Source organism: Electrophorus electricus, chromosome 22 (genome assembly GCF_041902795.1).
Source record: "Electrophorus electricus isolate QZ-2024a chromosome 22, ASM4190279v1, whole genome shotgun sequence".
Classification (NCBI taxonomy): domain Eukaryota; kingdom Metazoa; phylum Chordata; class Actinopteri; order Gymnotiformes; family Gymnotidae; genus Electrophorus; species Electrophorus electricus.
The window spans coordinates 3,286,228-3,307,500 of NC_137518.1; the positions used below are offsets into that span (position 1 = coordinate 3,286,228).

Here is a 21,273-nt window from a genome sequence, read left to right on the forward strand (position 1 = left end):
GGAGGAGGAAGAGGACGCAGAAGACGAAGACCTTCCACCTTTCTGTGATTACGACGCCTGTCGTGGGTGGCCGTCACGGTGCCTGCACGCACCGGGTCAAAACACGTCCATTTGTCATTTCGGTTCCACTGCTTTCTCGCGTTGCTGTTGCCGTGACGGTGGCAGGCCGTGCAGATGGGCCGCGTCACGGGCAGATCAAACGCAGCGGCTTGTGGCCCAGAGGACTGAAATTTTGGGTGCCTGGTGGAAGACGTTTGTTAAACATGCCCTCCCGAACCGTAACCGTGCTGCCCGTAATGACATGTCCCACGGAGGGCGGACCAACTGCCCTTGCCTGTGTTATGTCTCTGGTAGGGGAGCTGGAAGTTGACAAGCTGGCACGACCTCACTGGGACATGCAGCGCTGTAAGTTCAGGTCTCATGTTCAGGTTTGCAGGGGTGATAGAGAGAGAGAGAGAGAGAGAGAGAGGGAGAGAGAGAGAGAGAGAGGGAGAGAGAGAGAGAGAGAGAGAGAGAGAGAGAGAGATCAAGGTCCTGGGACCACAGTTGGAGCACTTCCTTCTACGTGGTCTGTGTGCCTGTGCAGACCTCAGCGTCACTGAATCTCCCACAGTGCTTAGCGGTGGAGGGGGAAGGGCGTGGCCTTTGGCTCCTCCCACCTTCTACCTCCAGGTGGTAGGGGCCCTTGCGAGCCCCTGAGGGGCCCGTGAACTCTCCTGTTCTCTGTTATTTTTTCTCCTGCTGTCTGCTTGTACTACATCTAACTGAGGCTAGGCAACCGTGTGCGTGCCTCCGCCGAAAGTCTGTTTACAATTGGTGGAGCCCGATAGGGGGCGGAGCTTTTACTGACCGTGCAGGGGCTGGACGAGGCTGTGATTCATCTGCCGTCTGGACACATCCTAGGCCCCTCGGCCCACCCTCGCCAGGTCAGGCGATTCCTCCAACCGCAGTCGGAGTTACACCAGGGTTCCTGGGGTTTATACTGTTCTGTACACTTACTAATATACATTGTAATGCATAACATGCTGAGAACATTTTTGGGCCCCATTCTTATGGGGTTGACTAAGCTGGTGCCAGAGAAATCTGGAATGCAGATGGAGAAATCTAGAGTGGGGGACTCTAGAGTAGGTCTCCATTTTGAACTTTCTGCACATTTGGTCCTGTGTACTAATTACATCCCATATGTTCTCTGCACTCACAGCATTACTAGCATTATTTCTAAGACATTTCAAACCAGTGTTTATAGTGATTGTTGCCATGAATGTGGCAGATTCATTGGGATGCTGTGGAAAGTCCAGCTGGTGAGACTACAGTCCAACAAGGCTGTGTGGTCAGCAGCATGGTAAACTCCAGGGTCTAGCTCCACAGGGTGAAAGGTGAACTGTGAAGGGTGAAGGGTCTGGCTCTATGGGGTGAAAGGTGAAGGGTGAACGGTCTGGCTTGACAAGGTGAAGCCAGTTTTTGACTTCAGATGTCAATGGTTTTCCATTCCAAGAAAAATGAATTAAAAAAAATATCTTAAATACTATTATTGAGTGTTTTAATGTTTGTTACATATTGGATAAACTCATTCAGCTTAGTTTACGTAAGAAAGCTGCAGTGCTCTTAGCTTGTCATGGGTGACGTTCTGCAGGGTAATAACTCACATCTGTGTTTGTGTGCAGTGTTTTTGTGAATCCATCTTATGTTGTAGCCTTTGGGTCGCTCAAAACATCAAAAAAAAAAAAAAAAAGTGCTTCAAAACACTAAGAGAAAAAGGTGCGAGCGAGAGAGAGCGAGAGAGAGAGCGAGAGAGAGAGCGAGAGAGGTGGGTCAGCCATGAACCTCAAGCTGCAACTCAGATCTGTGCTTTAGTAAACACAGGAAGTGCCCTAGTGTGTCCTCTGTGCTTAACCACGGGCAGCTACAGTAACCTGGGTCTCAGCGCATTGCTAGCCAGACCACCAGACCTGCTGTTATTGCTGCGGCCTGCTGACGTGCCCGTGAAAGGGAGGTGCCGACCCCGAGGCGACGTAAGGGGACGTGTTGGTGGCCAGGATGAGCTGCACTTCCAGAGGCAAGAGACCAAATAACACTTTGATTAAACCCCCCGCCTTGCCTACAGAGCGTTAACAGAATTCCCTTAATTCTCTCCCGCATCTGTTTCTGTTTTCTCGCTCCCTCAACCACTCGCGGTTTCCTGTGAAACAAAACGCCGCCGGCGAAGGAGCCCGCCCCAAAGGCACACGGAGCGACACAGAGACAGACACCGCTTTTACGTGCCTTTGTGTCTCAGCTTCGCGTCGGACACGCAGCGTGCTCGTTTTCAAACCCCGCGTGTGCTCGCGCGTGTTTAAAAGGGAGCACAGGCATCAGCGCAGAGGTCAAAGGGCACAGGTCACCGAGGTGCACTCCCGCTCACACGCTGGTACAGACAATTCAGGAAATGTCCATATGACCAATCTTCCCCCTCGACGAGATCCAGCATAATAAACACTCTCTCAGATCCTCGGGCCAAAACTTTGAAGCTCTTCTCCGGTTTCCAGTAAACACTGATTATAAAACCTTCTACGCTTGATTCGCCGTCCACACGAAGCAGGAGAACCGTGTCACGCCTGCCGTCTCCCCGGCAGAACCCGGCCACGCGAGCCTGTGCCATTTCTCCGCCGCACCACTGTGCGTTTTATTCGGCATAAGCCTCTCTCGTTACGAGCGAGAGGTTCGGCGCACCCACGGGATGAAACCGGAGAGAATGAACAATGGCAGGTTAGGGCCTAACGTATCCCAGATGGTGACTCCGCCGCCTGTGGCGATCCTGCACGTCGTTATCCGTTCTGACTCCCGGCGTTATGGTGCAGAATAAGAAACCTTTTATAAAAATTCACGTTTCAGGGAAACAAGTCTTTAACATCCTGACCCCTGTTCTCAACGTGGAAGATGAGGAATACATTTTATTTTAGGGTGTGCTTATGAACACACGCAAAAAAGTTTACATTTTTTTAAAAAAGTGTGGTTAGTGGACATAACGTTTTTTTCTGACCCACTGGATATGTTTGCGATTGGAAGAATGAGGGTATTCACCTTGGTCTTGTTTTTGCCGTTATTTCATAACCACTGAATGCAACGTTTTCCATTCTGCATCCAGCTGGACTCGGCTCGCAGTCTGTGTGGAAGAGTCCACGCTCTGGAGTCCGCGGGGCCTTCCACATGCAGAAGAGTCCACCCATTTGTTGTCTGGATCTTAACAGCAGAGCTTCTCCTATACGACTCTGGTGTCTGGGACTTTTTCCCCGTTTTGATTTTGTGGTCAAACAGGTCTCGTTCTCCAGCCGTTATCGCTCTCAACACTTTTCCTTCATAGAGGCACCGTGTTCATGAAGCAGTTGCAGTCGCGAGGAAAAGTTCCTCCTGAGAGTTTTCCTCAGTAGCTTTGCTGTGCTAATCCTCTTCTAACCAGACAAGCCGAGAGTCTGAGCACATCCAAAATCCCCTTCTGCTGAGCTCGGCGTTCTTTTCTCCAAAACCTTTTACAGTCAGCGCCAATCCCTACATTCCCAGCCCACACACACACACACACACACACACACACACACACACACACACACACACACACATACACACACATACATACACACACATACATACACACACACACACACACACACACACACATACACACACACACATACATACACACACATACATACACACACACACACACACACACACACACACACACATACATACACACACACACACACACATACACACACACACACACACACACACACACACACACACAGTGCAACATCTTTGTCAATTAAAATCAAATTAGTCACACTGAACATGGACAATCCCCTCTGTACCAGCGCCAGGCCATAATCAGGGCCCCACCACAGAGCTAAAACACTACATCGCCATTACAGTGCTACATTTTGAAATTGCGCACTGCCTTGCAAAGCTTTGAAGTAACACAGTAACATGACTGAGTCGGCCTGCGCTATTTTGACATAAAGGTTTGTTTGTGTCCTGATGTGAATGCTACAGTGATCCTAGTCATCACGCTTATAAAAAAATATAAATATAAATGTATATATATATATACTCCTATATATATAAACTCCAAAAAAAAAAAGAACGCATTTACACTCTTTAGAGCCCCGTGGAACGAATGTTCTGATTTAAACATCTACTTTTTCATATATAAATGTTCTCTTCCTACTAATTCACTGTCTGAAACGTCCAGTTTCTCTGGAAACTGTGTAATTCACTACAATTTTGAACAACTCTACATCTCTTACTACAGTACAGTTACTCATGCCACCCTTGCCCTAATGCCATACTGGTGTTGGTTCTCCGTGGTGACCCGTTTGGACCGATGTCTAGCTCCCCGCCACGTGCCGCTATCCCCCCACACTGCTGTGCCGTCTCTCGCCGGGTCTACCACCTACCCTACCCAGGCTCCCGCACCTGGCCTGAACACCGCACACCAACGCACGGCAAGACGATCCAGCAGCGTGGCAGGGCTGTAAGGTCGCCATGGCAACGGTGTACGTGCGCATGGGAGCTGTTTGAACTCGCCGGTATTCAGACCCCTCCCCCCCCCCCCTTCTTCTGGCAAGACGCTGTCATCTGGAAGCACTTACTCTCCGATTCACGGCGGGCCCTTATCGAGTTTCCCCCTCCGCGAGCAGGGGCAGTACTGCACAGGAACGCTCAGAGAGCGTGCCGTGGTCCGCTACAGCTGTCTTCTACCTGAACAATGGCTTCTAACTCCAGGGTTGTAGCGCATTGTTAACCTGCTGCATGTTTTAGGAGGGCCACATATTTGCAGTGATAGTTTCGAGTCCGGTGTGCGTGGTTAGACTGGGCTGCCTGTGCTGGTGTGCTGGTGCGCTACATCCGTAAGCTTTGATGGTAGTTTTTTTTTTTCTGGAGAAGCAGAGACGGGCGCTGAGGCCTGGCTCCAATTACCCCGCAGCCCAATTACCCCGCAGCCCATTTACCCCGCTCTATAACAAGTGCCAGTGAAATTATTATTATTATTATTATTATGGACAGGAATGATTGCGTGCCAGATCACATTGTCCCGTGCGCTCGCACGCATCCTAGGTCCCTCAGTTCCCAGCGGGACTGTTTGGACCCGCTTAAACGCAGACAAGGCAGTGATGAGCGGTCACTTGGTTTCCCTGCAGGACGGAGGGCTCCAGAGCTCCAGAGGTGTTCAGGGAGGACAGCCACTGTAGCAGGGACGGCCGAGACACGCAGCAAGACCGCGGCTCGCCGACAGGCCGCGCGGAGATCGCCCACGACAACAGTAAGTCACATCGGTCAGTGTTCTGATCTGATAGGAGATTTAGTACACAGACATGGGCTTAATAATAATAACAATAATAACTACAATAATAATAATAATAACTGGATCTCAGGGGTCTAAACCCCTACGGTACTGCTCTCTTACCTACAGCACCAGACAAAAGTCTGGACACACCTAGACTTTGTTTTTTTTTTTTCATTGTTTTTTACATTTTAAATGTTTTGTGTGTGTGTGTGTTCTCAGTGGAGGAGCAGCTCCTGCGCTCCGTGGAGGGCCAGGCCGCATCCGATGAAGAAGGAGATCAGTGGAGCAGAGAACAGCAGCAGCAGGTGGACGAGGTGAAACGGATCCTCACACGGCTCTCCTGCTGTGGAGACAGGCATGGCGACACACACACACACACACACACACACACACACACACACACACACACACACACACACACACACACACACACACACACACACACACCACCGCTCTAACCATAAACACACCTGCTCACAGCATGTTCACAAATCGAGCACTATATGGGTGGGGAGGACACGAATGAAAATGACATAAAATGTGTCTCTGGCCAGCAGAACGCAGTGGTTTACCATGAAAACACTTGTCTTGTAAAGAGAGAGAGAGAGAGAGAGAGAGACCATAAAGATAAGCCGTCCAGTAGAGTCTGAGTCTGGTCATTTTAAAATCTGTCCCCACAACACTGACATCACATGCCAACATTCTAAAGATTGCTTTCGTCATCCTTCTTAATCCTTAACCCTTCACTATTCACAATCTCACACACACCATCCCGACACAGAAACACACACACACACTCAGTGTTGCGCGCTTTGTTCAGGTGTGATGAGACAGCGCTGAAGAGACTGCCCTCTCCGTGCGTAGGCTCAAGGGCGGAGGAGGGCTACATCGCCGTCCTGGAGCTCCTGGACCGTGTGACGCGCCTCCACAAACAGCTGGAGCTCAGAGAGAGCCAGACCAGGAGAGCTGAGCCCCAACTTCACCCTGAGCAGGTGAGCCTGAGCAGGTGCTCTGCTGCCCCCTGGAGTGACATGCACACACTGCAGCCTGGCGAGCGGCTCAGCTGAGCACATACATGTAGAAGCAGGCAGGAAAACTCAGTTTCATTCCTTCGATCCCACTCCAGACACTGAACTAAACAGACACAACCTTCCATTTCAGGATGGGGATGGGACTTATTAGATTACAGGCACCTCCCGCAGTGAAGACCTCTGTGTTCATAGCATACCAGCTCACAGTTGAACCACAGAAAGTGATGTAGTGTTTACATTCAACTGGCTACTGGTGGGTAGCTCTAGCCTGTATGTGTGTGTGTGTGTATGGCTGTTTTTAGCTGTGGTGGCCAAACAGATGAACACAGCTAAGCTACAGTGCTCTAATTACATTTCTAGCATTGAACCCTCAGAAATGTGATTATATAATGTGGCAGTATGACAGCATGTGTGTTCACGGGGCTCAAACCCATGATCTCGGCGTATGTGTCAAACTGCACCTGCTGCGCCATGTGAGCTACAGGAACACAGCAGAACAATGTAGTGTAGCAACATCACAGCTCACAAAGAAAAGTGCAGAAAACCAAGAAATTCCACTGGCTGTTTATTTTTAAAAACTAAGACCCCAAGTTACTTATGTTGATGCTGTTATTGTTGTTGTGTTGGCAAAGGTTAGAGTTATTGTTGTTCACAAGTTGTGTGTGTATGTGTGTGTGTGTGTGTGTGTGTGTGTGTGTGTGCGCGCACAGATAAATGATTCCTTGGTGCAGGAGCTCCAGCACAAGGCAGAGGAGACAGAACTTCTCCAGCGGGAGCTGCAGATGTTGGAGACGGAGCGGGTGCGACTCTCACTTGTGGAGGACAAGCTCATGGATATTCTGCAGCTTCTGCAGCAGCTCAGAGACCTGGTCAGTGTGATCCCCCTCTGGTCAGTGTGATGTCTCCCTGGTCAGTGTGATGCCTCTCTGGTCAATGTGATGCCTTCTTGGTCAGTGATGCCTCTGTGGTCAGTGTAGAATTGGGTGCTGAAGATCACATTCTGATTGGTTTAGGATGAGGAGGGCCATATGCTGATTGGTTGTATAGAAGAAGATGTCAGTAAATTCCACCTCATTAGGCTTCTGTGGTTATTCAGTTTAGCGTTAGAAAATGATTGCCATGGAAGACAAGCATCAGGACTATTCTCTGTGCTGTCTCCTTGATCCTCTGCTCCCTTGCAGTCTTCAAACGCAGACTGAAGACTCATCTGCTGTGAAGGATTTCAATGACCACTAATCCTGCACATATGGACATTTTGTACTACTATTGCTTAACCTATTGTTTGGGTTTGCAAGTATCATTGTATGGTACAGCACGTCTGCTCATTTTGCATTGATTCATGTATTTAGCTTTATTTTAGTTCAGCGGTATCTTTGGTTAGGATACATTCTCTGAGTAGCTGACGGAGCACTTTTGTAAGTCTCTCTGGGTAAGAGCATCTGCTAAATGCCATAAATGTAAATGTATTTGAAATCCCCTCCTTGACTATGCCAGGACAAATTCTGTAGCCATAGCTCCACAGCTGTGGTCACCTAACGATACTGTTACCTCTCGCAGACACTCAGTCACGGGTCACTGGCATTGAGTCACATTTCACTAAGGCCAAAGAAGAGCATGACCTGGGAGGCCGACGTCCATGCCGCCAGCTGCTCACACTTCAGCATTCTTTAAAAACAAATAAGCAAGGCAAACAAACCCATCAGAATTTTCAGTTCTAGCCGTCATGTGTATATTGACTGTGTCATCCCAGTGTACGGTACTTGTTACATATTTAGTTATATATTTCAAATCTCACAACTCCACACAATGACTCACGACTGCTTTGTCAGTTCTTCCCCGTTTAGCAGAGACAGTCCGAATAACGTTTTGATGTACTGCGTTCGTCAGTCTCTTTTAACAATCTTCTTCCAGAACGTGTCACGGCGCTCACTGGGAAAGATTCTTATGAGCACACTGGAGACCTGCAGTGACCCCCAACATGGTACGACTGCGAACACCACAGTCTAATGACGCCCTGGTGCTACTCAGCCTATTTAGCACACTGAACACGGCTCACGTGTGTGGTGTGTGTGTGTGTCTCACAGGGAAGGCTCATATTCTGGAGGTGTTGAATGCTCTTTGCCATGAGCTGGCTGCGTGCGAGATCCTCTCCAGTAGTGCCACGCCAGAGAGAGCACAGAGTCACCAGTCTGTCTCTAGCTCGCTCTTCATCTCCTGTTGAGTATCACTGCCCCCCTACTGGCTAAAGGACACCAAGGACTTTTGTTTTTTGCTGGGTTCTTTGCAGAGATGCACCATGCTGCATTAGGATCAGAGCTACTGCTTTCCAGTGCTCCTTCCACCCCGACGAGCACTCGGCCAGTGGAGTTTGTAGGCGGCTGTTTATATTTCTGTCTATTCTGTCTTTCTTCCTGTTGTCCATGAAGAAATTAGGAAGATGTTTCTTGAAGTGTGACTGTAACTGTTAACTGTAAGACAGCTAGGACTAACCGGTAGGGAGCTTGTTTATTGGACAGTCTTAGTCTGGTTTCAAGTATGCAGTGAGAAGTTTAAATCTAGATAAAGCTAGTTTCTCGGTCACTTTGCACAGAATTCACCGCAATGGATGAATCAGTACCATATGCATGCTGCCGTTCTGAGAGCAAAGGTCGTCAGAAACCTCAGGTGAGTCAGTGTGCAGTTCAGAGTCGGTCATACTATTTATCATAATAGAGTCGAATGCTATTTACAGAGGTGATGTGACCTATTGATCCTTAACATACACTTGTGATCACTTTATGGGGTAAACCTACTCTTGAGCTGTACCTATAGGCTACCAATACGTTTTCAGTCACTTCTATGTACTGAGAAACTAGCAGAATTGTCTTATTCCCTTCACAACTGTGATGTGGTGGCACCATCCAGTGGCTACTTACATGAATTTTAAAAACAGGACAAGTGCTTTTTAGATATTCTCTGTATGTGTATATATAAATGCATATATCAGTTTGTGCTGTGTGCATAAACCATATAAATGTATATTAAAAGCATCTACACTCCACCTGCCTGTGCTTAAACCCAGGCCCCCCCTGAAAGGAGACAGGGAAGGTTGATACTGCTCACAGATTACAACACTACAGTCAGTCAGTTAACATCAGAGTATAAGAGTGGATTACATTTTACAATGGGCTGTAAAACTGGGAAACATTTTGCAGATTTTTTTGTAAAATTGGCAGAGTTGGGTTTAATGAAGTCGCACACATGTCTAAGCAGTATTGAGGTGAAGGACAGAATCAAAGTGAAAACCACCAAGGTCGGGCATGTCAAAACATGCCTTTGCATCATGTTTAAGCTACTGCAGTTTTGTCATTTAGCTTTCAAGATAGTTTAACACTTCTTTTTTAATGTAATTTCTATCTTATTCTCCACGTGATAGATGTAGTTATAAGCATCATACTCATCATACAAAGGATAATGATCGGGACGTAATGCAGCCCTCGGGGAGACTGGGAAACTTCCCAGTTATTCCAAAACTGGAATAAGTAGACATGCACGTGAAGGACCAGTGAGCTGAAGCTAGCTCATGCCCCAGGCACCCGAACCCACACGGCTGTTTGTTTCTGCGCTCTGCTGCTTTCTGTCTGACTTCTACAGAAGATCGTTTACCTTAGTCAGGATTTGCTCACCCACAACACACCCCCTTCTTTTGGTGCTCTGCAACCTAGTAATAAAGATTAAGGATTTATTGATCCCCGAAGGGAAATTTAGGATGAAGGCAATATGTTGGGCGGGAAAAAAAGAAAAAATTAAGTCACACAGCAGCGGTTAATCATGTGGTGTTTTATACACACTTGTTTCAAACATACATACATATTTCTTTTTTTATTATTATTTCTCATTGGTTGGTCTGAAAACATCTAAAAAGACTTCCTTTTTTTGTTTTAAATAAAGTTAAAATAATTAACAAATCTGTAACATAAAATATAAAAAAAAGGTCAAGGGCACACATGCAAGGACGTAGCGCAACATAAACCCTTCACTAATGTTCAGACAAGGCAAACGTGTCGCAAAACGACAAAGGAAATAAGCTGGATACAAAATGTATAATAATGCTGGAGTCATTGGAGCTTTAAAATTTGACAGTTGATCCTTTCAGCTGTTTCATTTGTGCAAAAGAAGCAGATTCATCTCTACATTTCTAGCAGTGTCTTTCACTGTAGTGTTTTCCCTGTCTGTACAGTACAGCCTGTTGTTACACTGGAGCAGAACACACAGACACACACACACACCATATTCATACACCATACTGAATGCTACAGCGGTTTTTAGGTGTTGCCACCATTATAGGACATGGTAGCAGCAAAGACCAACACAAAAAAACAAACAAAGTGTTCAAACCCCAGATTAGGCCAACGGAGACAGCGGAGCTGCATCAAACCTACAAACAAACCATTGTCCCCCATCTCCATTCTACCATAACTGTCTAAAATATCTACATGTGTCACCTCTACATGTGTCACGGGCATCACAACACGGTGAGTCTAGGTGGGGCGTTATTTTTGCCACAACTGACAAATGCATTAGTAAGCTTTTCATGTTTTTTTAAGCCTGTTAGTAGGGTCATGACGTTGCTGTACACGAGGCAAGGAACGTTGAACAGAATTCTCTAACGCTTTGTTCACGGTTTTATTTTGAAAAAACTTAAAATATCACACCAGCATCATAAACAATTAGCAGAAGCAAGCGTGAAAATGTAATAATGCCTAAGACTACAGACTCATCTTTATAAAAGGATCTAACCGCCACCTGCCTATTTACAACGAGACAAAAGTGTTGATTATTTTACACTCTGGCTGTCGTATAACCAACAAAACCAGAGGATGTGAAAACAAAACTGTGAAAGGAACTGTGCCCGATCTGAAAGTGAGAACGACTCCTTACACACACACACACACACACACACACAGGCTCGTGTCACTACATGGAACGAGAGGACCGGGTTGCAAAAGAGGTCAACGGAGACAGACTAGTGGGTACAGTCGAACGCACACTCGCGTCCCACCCACCCACACATACATACGCACGGCGATCATGGTAGTGTCAGTTTCATGACAGCAGGAGGAAAGCTAGATATGAGAGAGGGAAGGAGAGCGCAAACGAGTAGCAGACTCTCTCTCGGACCACCTCGTCTTCCCCTCTCGGCCGAAGCTGGCTTAGCAGCCAAAGGTCTCCTGGGAAGCGTAGACCATGTAGAGGAAGCCATCCTCGTCCCGCTCCTGCTCATAGATCTCAGAGATGGGGGTGGACACACTCACCATGCTGTGCTGGTTAACCAGCAGGAAGAAGGCCTGGGTGGGGTTCAGCTGGAGTCGGCGCCTGCATGTCACACACACACACACACACACACACACACACACACACACACACACACACACAGACACAGACACAGACACACACACACACACACACACACAGCAGGCGGTCGCTAAGACTGCACTTAGTGAACACACAAGCTGCACAACTCAAAAGAATAATTTTTTTCCAAATGTACTGCGAGTTTGTTTTTTTATTATTTTGAAATCACAATAAATGTATTAACACAGATGGACACTTCTACTCTCCAGGTCATACTGATATTATCATAATTTTCCAGATTACACTACCAAATTTTTAGCGAGAGCGTCTCCAACCCTTGGATCTTATACCACCAGACTGTTTTCAAGACTGTCTGCAATGTAGCCTTACAATACATCGAGAGAACGATCACGTCATAAACATCTTAAACAGACATAAACTGTTAAAATAATCCAGGCCTGTAGGCTTTCAAAAAATGTTATGCAACTTTACTGAGAAGCTTGGCAACCAAAGAGAACCTGTTGCCAAAGGTTTGTTAAATAGAAGAAATCAATTACACAGTCCATTACAAACTGCACACATACAGTTGAACAGAATCAGGGACCAAAAAGAGCGATTCTCCAGTTATTCCAGGAGCACCAGTTATTTTAACAACTTAAATAACCAAAAGGCTCTAACTGCTAACTGGATGCCCTAGGCACCTCGCTGTGGTAAACATCACCAAAGATACAAGAAGGTCGGTGGCACCTGAATAATAAACTTGACAGACATTTCTACAACTGCAAAACTAGGATAAGGAAACAGTCTAAACAGTGCCTAGCTAATGTTGGTCAAATATCACTTGCTGTAGGTCATCTGACCCAGAGGATGTTGAAATCTTTGGACAGCTAGGCTAATCTGTTCTTTGGGGGAAAGGGCCTTTTGGAAAATTACTTTTTTTGGAATAAAAAAAAAAAAAAGTAAAAACTTAGCACTTGAGATGGTCCATGATAGGAAGTGACCGACTTCCAATGACAACAGAGCTAATTTTAGAGATGGAACGTTTAAGCGTGTTAGCAAGCCCCCACCCCCACAAGGGCAGTACGGTGAGTGGGGGGGGGGGGGTCACGTCTCCAGTACAGGCAGCTACCCCCTCCCCTGGTCTCCCACAGACACACCACACAAGTAAACAAACTTGTCCAAGTAAAACCAAAGATAGAAACAGGCACACCGTACAAACAGCCTTGCCTAGATGTTTTGTACTTTTCCCAAAATATCTTTGCATTTTGTTTTAGTCGCATCTAAACACATATGGAGATGTGAGATGTTCAGAAAAAGCACAAATAAAAATAAAACCTGAACTTCAAACTGTGCAAATAGCAGACCGGACCTGCTCCGTCTGCTTTGTGGTGTAGTTGGACCAGGCCAAACTCCCTCCTGCCATCTCACCTGATAATTTTCACCAGTTCGCTCATGTTGACATGATCGGGTACTAGAAACTTGGTCTTGTCCAAAACAGGAAGCTGCTTCTCTCCCTTATATCGCTCAATGATAACCTAGGACCAAACAATTCAGACAAATTATACATAAATTCAGAAGAAGAATGCTGCGTTGCCTTTTTTTGGTAAGAAAGTTTCTCACCGGAATTTTAGTAGGATGCTGTTCGCGAATCTGCTGTACCTCCTTGCATCGATCAGCTGGAAACAAAAGGGTGAAGTGAATGTCCTTCAAGTGGCAGAGACAAAGCACAAAATGCATCTCAGCATATAACAGCCATAAAGATCCAGTGCTTACACGAAACATTAGCCTTGATCACCCACTGGTCACATGGCAGCGCTAGTAGTGGAAACAGGCACGGAACCAACAACGCTGCTGTTTGCCACACAGCTGATTACAAAGTAAAATCACCCAGTATAAGTAAACCAAAGGAACTGAGAAGACAAAGATGACTGGCCCCGTTCCTCCAGAAGCTTAGTCATAGGTTTAGAAACAAGTTTAACTGCACAAATGATCAGTAACAGAAGATAAGTTGTAGAAGAGCAGTTTAATGGAACATGGGCATATAGGATTACTGAGGTGGTTCTACCTGAACACCAATGTCATCTGCATCACAGTGCTCTACTTATGCCAGCATGACACCAGGCTGTGTCTATTAAGGATCATTAATGTTACTTAAATTGTCAGAGGCGACACCACCCAGTGAATGCATCAACATATTCTGCACAAAGCACAGATCCTGCAGAGTGCCAAGAACGCAGATTATGCAACGGGATTTTGAAGATCCTCCCTCCACACACCTAACACCCCTTCTTCTGGAGTATGAGATATCACATTACTGCATGATTTCCCTAGCACGTGTCCACCTATAAACATGAGCTGGAGTCACTGCGACATAAACTAACAGATTCACATTATCACTGTATCTTGCCGAGTTAGCTAACCAGATACCCCCTTATTCTGAACAATAGCCAGCTAACTTGTCATCCAACTTGTTGGCTGAAATAGTTTAGTTAGTTAAGTTAGCGTTAACCAAACTGGGGTTATCTACCATCCTATGAAACAAAACAATAATAAAAGCTAGGTAATTAGCTCCTTAATTACAAGTTAAATGGGATTTACTGATGTTTCTTGCTCGATAGCTAACGCTAGCTAGCTTCCAGGCAAATTAAATTACCACTTCAGACGGTAACTGACACAGGAAAATAACATGGGCATGCCATAATGAAAAGTATACAGTAACTAATAACTAATAATAAACAACTAACAAATAATAATAAAAACGGCATCGCTAACGCTAACCTAGCCAGGTTACAAAGCAGGTTAGCTCACTTTACAACCTCCGTTTCACACTGAAGAAGCTAACCTAACCTAGCTCAGATAGCAGCAGCTCACACACGGCCAGTCAGACCCATGTACGTTTAGAAAACATCACGCTGAAGTTACCATGTTAGTCATTTTAGCGAGCTAGCTAACCAAGCTAACGCTACATGCTGTAAGAAACCATGTAGCTAGCTGGCTAACGCTAATGGTAGCTATCGGGCTCGTTGAACCTCACTAGCTAGGTGGCTAATCTAGCTAACGTAGCTAACAGCTAACAACAACAACCCGATAAACAAACACCAGCTAACAGCTGGTTTAGCTTAGCTGCTGAACAATCGCCGTCGACTTGCGCGGAACCTACCGAATGTCCGTCGTTGTTTGAAAGGTCTGTCGGACGGCATGACTGCTCTTTCTGAGATAAATAACGTAATTTGAGGTTTTAGTGGTCGGTTGTTTTGTGCCGTTATGCTGAGCTGACTCTCAACGTCCACCCGACGCAGCTCGAGACAAAGCGATGAACGTGACGTCAGAGGCAGGTTTAAAGGGAAATGCCACGTGACGTACAGCTTGCGCCACGCTCTTATTTCCAAACTTATTTTTATATCTTAAGCATTGGAATACGTCTTTTTTTTCAATGACTGAGAAATTATATCTGCAGTTTATCTGGGGTTTTTTGAAATGTATGACACAGGTGAATATATTTGCATTGTTTTTCATCGATGTCTTGATTAAGACTGTTAAGCCAGTTTGTTAAAACTCCTTTTCATGACATAGCAATATTAAAGGTCAAACACATTATTACAGCTGCTATAAAAACAAATGGCCTGAAACCGGAGAGACTCATTGCTGTTTTATTATCATTTATGAGTAGCACAAGGAGTTACATAACTTGGCTACTCTAACCAACAGCTGTGTACATGGTATTCATGAGTGCAACCATTTTGAATATTGGTACTGGAGGTAAGTCAAGGAACAATAAATTAAGCACTAGTATGATTTTTAAAAAAGGTTAAAAAAAAACAACATAATGCAACTTGGTCAACACAAACTACTGAGGAAGACCACACTTGTCATTCTTTTCTTGTGAGACATCTGCTTTAAACATAACAACAATATAAACAAACATTTTTCAGGATAAAAAAATATACTGCAAATTCTACTCTGTAGGATTCTGAATGACAATCAGGAAATAGTCCTTATCTGTGGAAAAAAAAAGAACAGTAAACATTAGTAATCTGTGATCGTTTATATATTTTTTAACTGTAAACATATTGGATTTGACACATCAAACTACTATGATATATATCAATTTTCTGATGTCACACTGCAACCATATTTGAGACAATACTTGTTTGAGATAACACCTGTTGTAAAAAAAAAAAAAAACCTATACTAATATTTTGAATTGAACTGAATTTTCCATTTCAGTGGTTCCCAAACTTTGTGTGCACAACAGAAATATTTTTTATATGCAGAGATTTGTGGTTTGTTTAATTTGATGTACTACTTCTTAGAAACACTATACAACCAAATATTTCATACAAATTATTCTAATTTGACATCAGTTACTAAAGAGAGTAAAACATAGCTAAAAATTAAATGCCAAGTAAAAATGTTAATGAAGCCACCATGGTCCCAGGGATATCAGCAGTAACAGCTGTCCTGTATTACAAAGAGCTACCCTAGAAATCCTCTTTTTCCCCTTAAGATTTACTCAGAGCAGTCAAATTCTGTGTTGTTTCCACATATTTGGCAATAAATGCTAGTTTTTGTGATCTTTGATCTCTGCTTATGTTTCTCAGTTAAACTGGGTAGAATGCATTAATTGTAGCACAGACAGTAGAGACTCCTAGTCTTCTCTGGCAGGCATGAGTGGGGAAGTGTCCATGTGGTACGATGGACAGACGTACAATGACAATACACATCCAAGACATGTCCAGGCATGTTAGAGAAGCAGGGGAACACAACCATCTGCTACCTTGCACGATTAACCAAATCTATACAGTTTTCATAAACAGATTATGTACACATCTACCAGCATCAGGAATAATTAAATCATGTATCAAACAAGGTCAAGTGTCAAAGCTTAGTAAGTCCATGCATATTTACTTCCCGTAAAAATGACTTTACAGGAAGAGCCAACTGTGCTGGCGTTGAGGTAAACACTGATGTGTGTAGTGGAGGGATACGAAGGGACCAGGGGGACATAGATACAGGTTACTATGCAGACTTACCTGGAGCGATCATAATCTCATTCTTCTTCGAGCGAACCCTCAGGAAGGTGAGGTCATTCTGAGGGTCGATATCCCTCACTGTACTCCGTGCCTTCATCACCAGCTGGTGGATGAGGCCAGCATACTGCACTGTACTCGAGTTATCGAGGGTCGTTTTAACGGGGATGCCTTGGAAAGAAAGAGAGAGCAAGAGAACACACAGACAGCCCTGAGAAGCAGAAGTCAGACGGGGATAAAACAATAGTGGCTTTGTGTAAAATTTAACCACATGTTATCACGTGATGTTTTCACACTAGAAAAAGGCCATTTTTATTGTGAGATTTATTGTGTTAAAGAGACCTTTCTTACTGGTATAGTTCTGCAAAACAAGATTAATGCACACAAAGCTCATTAAGGCTTACATAGGCTAAATGTCCTATGTTTTTCAACATTATTAATAGTATGTCCATTTATTTTGTGTTGGTTACCCTCTGCATTGACAATGATGATTGCTTGCACGCCTTTCTGACTCTGGATTCTCTTGAGGGTCTCTTCGACTTCAGCCTTCACACAAAACATGACAGACAGTCGTCAACTCTATCTATATCAGCCAAGTATCCCAGCTAGCTAACCTCACTGACTGGTACTGTCCTTAGCGCTGCTTGGAGTAAGATATCAGAGCTCTGAACTGCTTCAGATACACTCGCAGTAAGATACCAGAGCTCTGAAATGCTTCAGATACACTGCAATACATCTCCAACAGGGCCTTCAAATCCAGTGCATTAGCTATGTTACATCTACCCAACGCATTCAAACACGTAGAAAAACGTTTTCAAATATACTAACATAGTGAGCCAGGTTACCTTAAACTCATTTAACGCCACTGAATAGGTAGGCAGGCTTGCTAACCTAGTTAGCAACAAAAACCATGACAACAAAAGCATGACAACGCCCTTAAAAAGTAATTAGCTAGCCTACTAGGTGCGAAATAACATTTATCAGAAATTCGTTCATTTTCTCATACATTGATAACGTAGATAATTGCGTTTACTTGCCATTGCGGTGGTAATGATATGTTTCCTATAGGGACTAGCTATATTAATCAAGCTAGCTGGCGTAGCATTTGGCTAACTGTGCTTTGATTTGTTGTCGGACATGAGTAGACGCGTCCACCTACGCATCTCATATGCGCTCCCTGCTGGCCTGGAGCAAACCCACGTCGACTGATACAATTAGACCGTCATGCCACGCTGCACGGCGTTGTGCTGTGGGCCATATTTTGAGTTTAAAAATAACATGGGAACAGTGCAACTCTTTGTCATGCTAATTAACTCGTTAAAGTAAAAAAAAAGTTACAATTTACAAGAATATTTGTCGAAGTATATAAACATATGTCAATTTCACTTTTATGAACCAAATCACTGGAAAATATAACTTATGTATAGATTCGTTATATACTTCCCAAGACTGCCACCTTTAAATAGTAGAGTAGAACTGTCAAATTTATGAGGTCAAACTCTTTCTTCCCACTCCAAGTCTGTTTTAGTTTTCCAAAGCAGTATCAGCCTTGTCCACTTAACGCTTACATATGGAAAACAGGATTTGTTCCATATGTGCACAGCACAGGACTGAGAGGATGAGGGAGTGTGCCGTGTTTCCTCCCTAATGGCAGTCGTAACAGCTGGGAAAGCACTTTCCAGACAGTCATTAAAGCCCCCTTCTTGATTCTGTCTCTGCAGACATATTACTGAGTGTCTCACTGAGTGTGTTACTGTATCTCACTAAGTGTCTCAATGAGTATGTTACTATATCTCACTGAGTGTGTCACTGAGTGTCTCAATGAGTGTATTACTGTATCTCACTGTGTCACTGAGTGTCTCAATGAGTGTGTTACTGTATCTTACTGAGTGTCTCAATGAGTGTGTTACTGTATCTCACTGAGTGTCTCAATGAGTGTGTTACTGTATCTTACTGAGTGTGTCACTGAGTGTCTCAATGAGTTTGTTACTGTATCTCACTGTCACTGAGTGTCTCAATGAGTGTGTTACTGTATCTCACGGAATGTTTTAATGAGTGTGTTACTGTATCTCACTGAATGTGTCACTGAGTTTCTCAATGAGTGTGTTACTGTGTCTCACTGAGTGTGTTACTGTCTCACTGAGTGTGTCACTGTGTGTCTCACTGAATGTGTCACTGAGTGTCTCAATGAGTGTGTTACTGTATCTTACTGAGTGTCTCAATGAGTGTGTTACTGTATCTTACTGAGTGTCTCAATGAGTGTGTTACTGTATCTCACTGAGTGTTTTAATGAGTGTGTTACTGTATCTCACTGAATGTGTCACTGAGTTTCTCGCTGAGTGTTACTGTGTCTCACTGAGTGTGTCACTGTGTGTCTCACTGAATGTCACTGAGTGTCTCAATGAGTGTGTTACTGTATCTTACTGAGTGTCTCAATGAGTGTGTTACTGTATCTCACTGAGTGTGTCATTGAGTGTCTCAATGAGTGTGTTACTGAGTGTCTCAATGAGTGTGTTACTGAGTGTCTCACTGAGTGTGTACTGTACTGGCTAGGATACAGCAGATGTCAAAGCTATGACAAAGCACTTTTGTTAGTCGCTCTAGACAAAAGTGTCTGCCAAAGGCCGAAAATGTAAATGTAAATGTATTCACAAATGTGTCACAACCTCTCTCTCACAGAAAGTCTAGGGTTTAGAATGTGGAACTACCTTAATACCTTGTGTTTGTTTGTTTTTTTGTTTGTTTGTTTTTAATTAAATGATCTGTGTGGTTGTTAGCCTTTTTATTTTTATTTTTTAGAAAACCCCAGAAATATCAATAATGCTTTATGGGTTAAAAATGTGGACTACTGAGAACTAAGCTATTTTCCTTTAAGGGAAAAAATTCCTTCAGAGCTGTGAGTTTTTTATGTCTCCCACATATGTGGTGTCTGGTTCTCTCTGGCCTTCTCCATTATCATAATGACGTGTCAGAGATGCTTTATCAAGGAGAGATGGCACACTCTTTTATTTTACATTCTTTTGTGGGGTATTATGTTTCTTTGGCTTCATTTGCAAGGAAAAAAAAAAACTTATCTTGAATTCCAAAAAGAAAATTAAATGACCTACCACATATAAAGAATTATTTCCAAGGCTGTGATTAGGGTAAACATTGACTGGTAAGCCAACTAACCTTTTGGCACACGGGTCTGTAGTGGGCAGCGCTGGTCTTGTTACAGTCCTGTTAATCTAGGGTGGATTTGATGTTCATTTAGTCTGACGTGCTCATTTGCCTTAAAACACAAACTCACTCTACTGCTTCCACGGTATCAGGGGCTTCGGTCGTCTGTTTTCTTGTTTGACCTTTAAATTTGTCATATTTCACACAATCAACATTCTCTGTAGTCAGACAGGTACCATCGATCTGATTAGGAAGAAGAAGAACAACAAAAAAAACTGCTCAGTGCATCCTTTTCAAACTGAACGGGTTTTTCCTCCATTCATCATTAAAAGAGAAATACAATACAGGGTTTTTCTCTGCACATTTCATAGTGTGTTGCGGCATCTGTGGCGCGTATGTGTCACGCTCCCGTCTCCGAGCTTCCCGTCTCCATGGAAGCTGTTTCACTTCCGTGTTTTCTTATGGCGGATTCCCTTCGTTCGTCTTAGCCCGATTTCTATTTCTGTGTTTCTCATTTTTTGTTTATTTAGGGTTCATCTGTGTTCAGCAACAGCTCTCGTTGTTACTACTGTTAACTATTAGTCTCCTTCGTTCTTTGTTTTAATTCCGTTTAGTCAGGCATATAAAACCTTGTTCGGTGTTTTCTGGTTCAGGTTTCTTGTTTAGTTATTGCTATCCTGATACTGTTATCCTACTCTACTATTTTGTGTTTTTCCATTGTTATTAAACTCACTCCTTTTTATTCTATTCTTATTATCATTTAGTGTGCATGCCTTCCTGTGTGTGTGTGTGTGTGTGTGTGTGAGAGAGAGAGAGAGAGAGAGAGAGAGAGAGAGAGAGAGAGAGAGAGAGAGCTGCTTCTAAATAAAGAAACAGTACAAAAACGTCCTCTGACAAGCTTTGTCAGGGCACAAAATAAGACAACAATCTTTGCATTACTGCTTCCTGGACATGCATCATGTATTTCATTATGATCAGTATTTGAGCAGCTCCATGTCTAATCCTCAACAACATTGTTTTAGAACACAGTGAAATGTGCAGACAATGTTTTAAAGAAAAATACTAGAACTATCCACCTAATTCAAGAAAAATCTAAAAGAGGGGGGGGGGGGGGAAACTTAACAGTACCTGGGAGGGTGTTATTGCATGCACAAAAATTCCTTTGACATATGCATGTGGACACCTGCTTCAGGCTCGTAGCCTGTCTCAGCACGATGACTCTAGCGTCTACGGGATTTTTTCATATTTAAATTAGCAGATTGAATCACTTCTGTTAAACACTTTTGCAAAAACACTGGAAACTGAATTCTAAGCAAGAGCTAAAGAGGTAGACAGAGTCCAGATGAATGAAACAGAGCTTGGCTGAGACACAAAAACACAGAGAATGTTCTGGAAACTG

The 21,273-nt window shown here is 44.1% G+C and overlaps 3 protein-coding genes across 5 annotated transcripts in view; 1 reads left to right on the plus strand and 2 right to left on the minus strand.

Moving 5' to 3' along the window:
• efcc1 (EF-hand and coiled-coil domain containing 1) overlaps positions 1-9,389 on the plus strand; it is a 15,086-nt gene extending 5,697 nt beyond the window's left edge. Inside the window, exons 3-8 of the mRNA XM_035520333.2 lie at positions 5,175-5,296; positions 5,540-5,675; positions 6,141-6,312; positions 7,062-7,220; positions 8,263-8,332; positions 8,436-9,389. Of these exons, the coding sequence (XP_035376226.1) occupies positions 5,175-5,296; positions 5,540-5,675; positions 6,141-6,312; positions 7,062-7,220; positions 8,263-8,332; positions 8,436-8,572 (796 nt within the window). The 3' untranslated portion in view covers positions 8,573-9,389. The remainder of the gene's footprint in view (positions 1-5,174; positions 5,297-5,539; positions 5,676-6,140; positions 6,313-7,061; positions 7,221-8,262; positions 8,333-8,435) is intronic.
• Positions 9,390-10,155: 766 nt separating this feature from the next.
• map1lc3a (microtubule-associated protein 1 light chain 3 alpha) lies at positions 10,156-15,011 on the minus strand. The gene is made up of 4 exons (XM_027028945.3): positions 14,846-15,011; positions 13,306-13,361; positions 13,114-13,220; positions 10,156-11,706 (listed from the first exon to the last, which is right to left on the minus strand). Exons 1-4 carry the CDS (start codon positions 14,883-14,885, stop codon positions 11,544-11,546), a joined length of 366 nt encoding a protein of 121 aa, XP_026884746.1. The 5' UTR covers positions 14,886-15,011; the 3' UTR covers positions 10,156-11,543.
• Positions 15,012-15,319: 308 nt separating this feature from the next.
• dynlrb1 (dynein, light chain, roadblock-type 1) lies at positions 15,320-17,899 on the minus strand. Of its 3 annotated transcripts, none has more exons than XM_027028938.3 (4): positions 17,753-17,899; positions 17,186-17,261; positions 16,719-16,886; positions 15,320-15,684 (listed from the first exon to the last, which is right to left on the minus strand). In XM_027028938.3, exons 1-4 carry the CDS (start codon positions 17,753-17,755, stop codon positions 15,641-15,643), a joined length of 291 nt encoding a protein of 96 aa, XP_026884739.1. In that variant the 5' UTR covers positions 17,756-17,899; the 3' UTR covers positions 15,320-15,640. The 3 variants fall into 3 exon arrangements, with proteins under 3 accessions (XP_026884739.1, XP_081561959.1, XP_081561960.1); XM_081705833.1 differs by lacking the exon at positions 17,753-17,899 and adding an exon at positions 17,561-17,699; XM_081705834.1 differs by lacking the exon at positions 17,753-17,899 and adding an exon at positions 17,561-17,611 and having other exon boundaries at positions 16,719-16,926.
• Between the last annotated feature and the right edge of the window lie 3,374 nt (positions 17,900-21,273).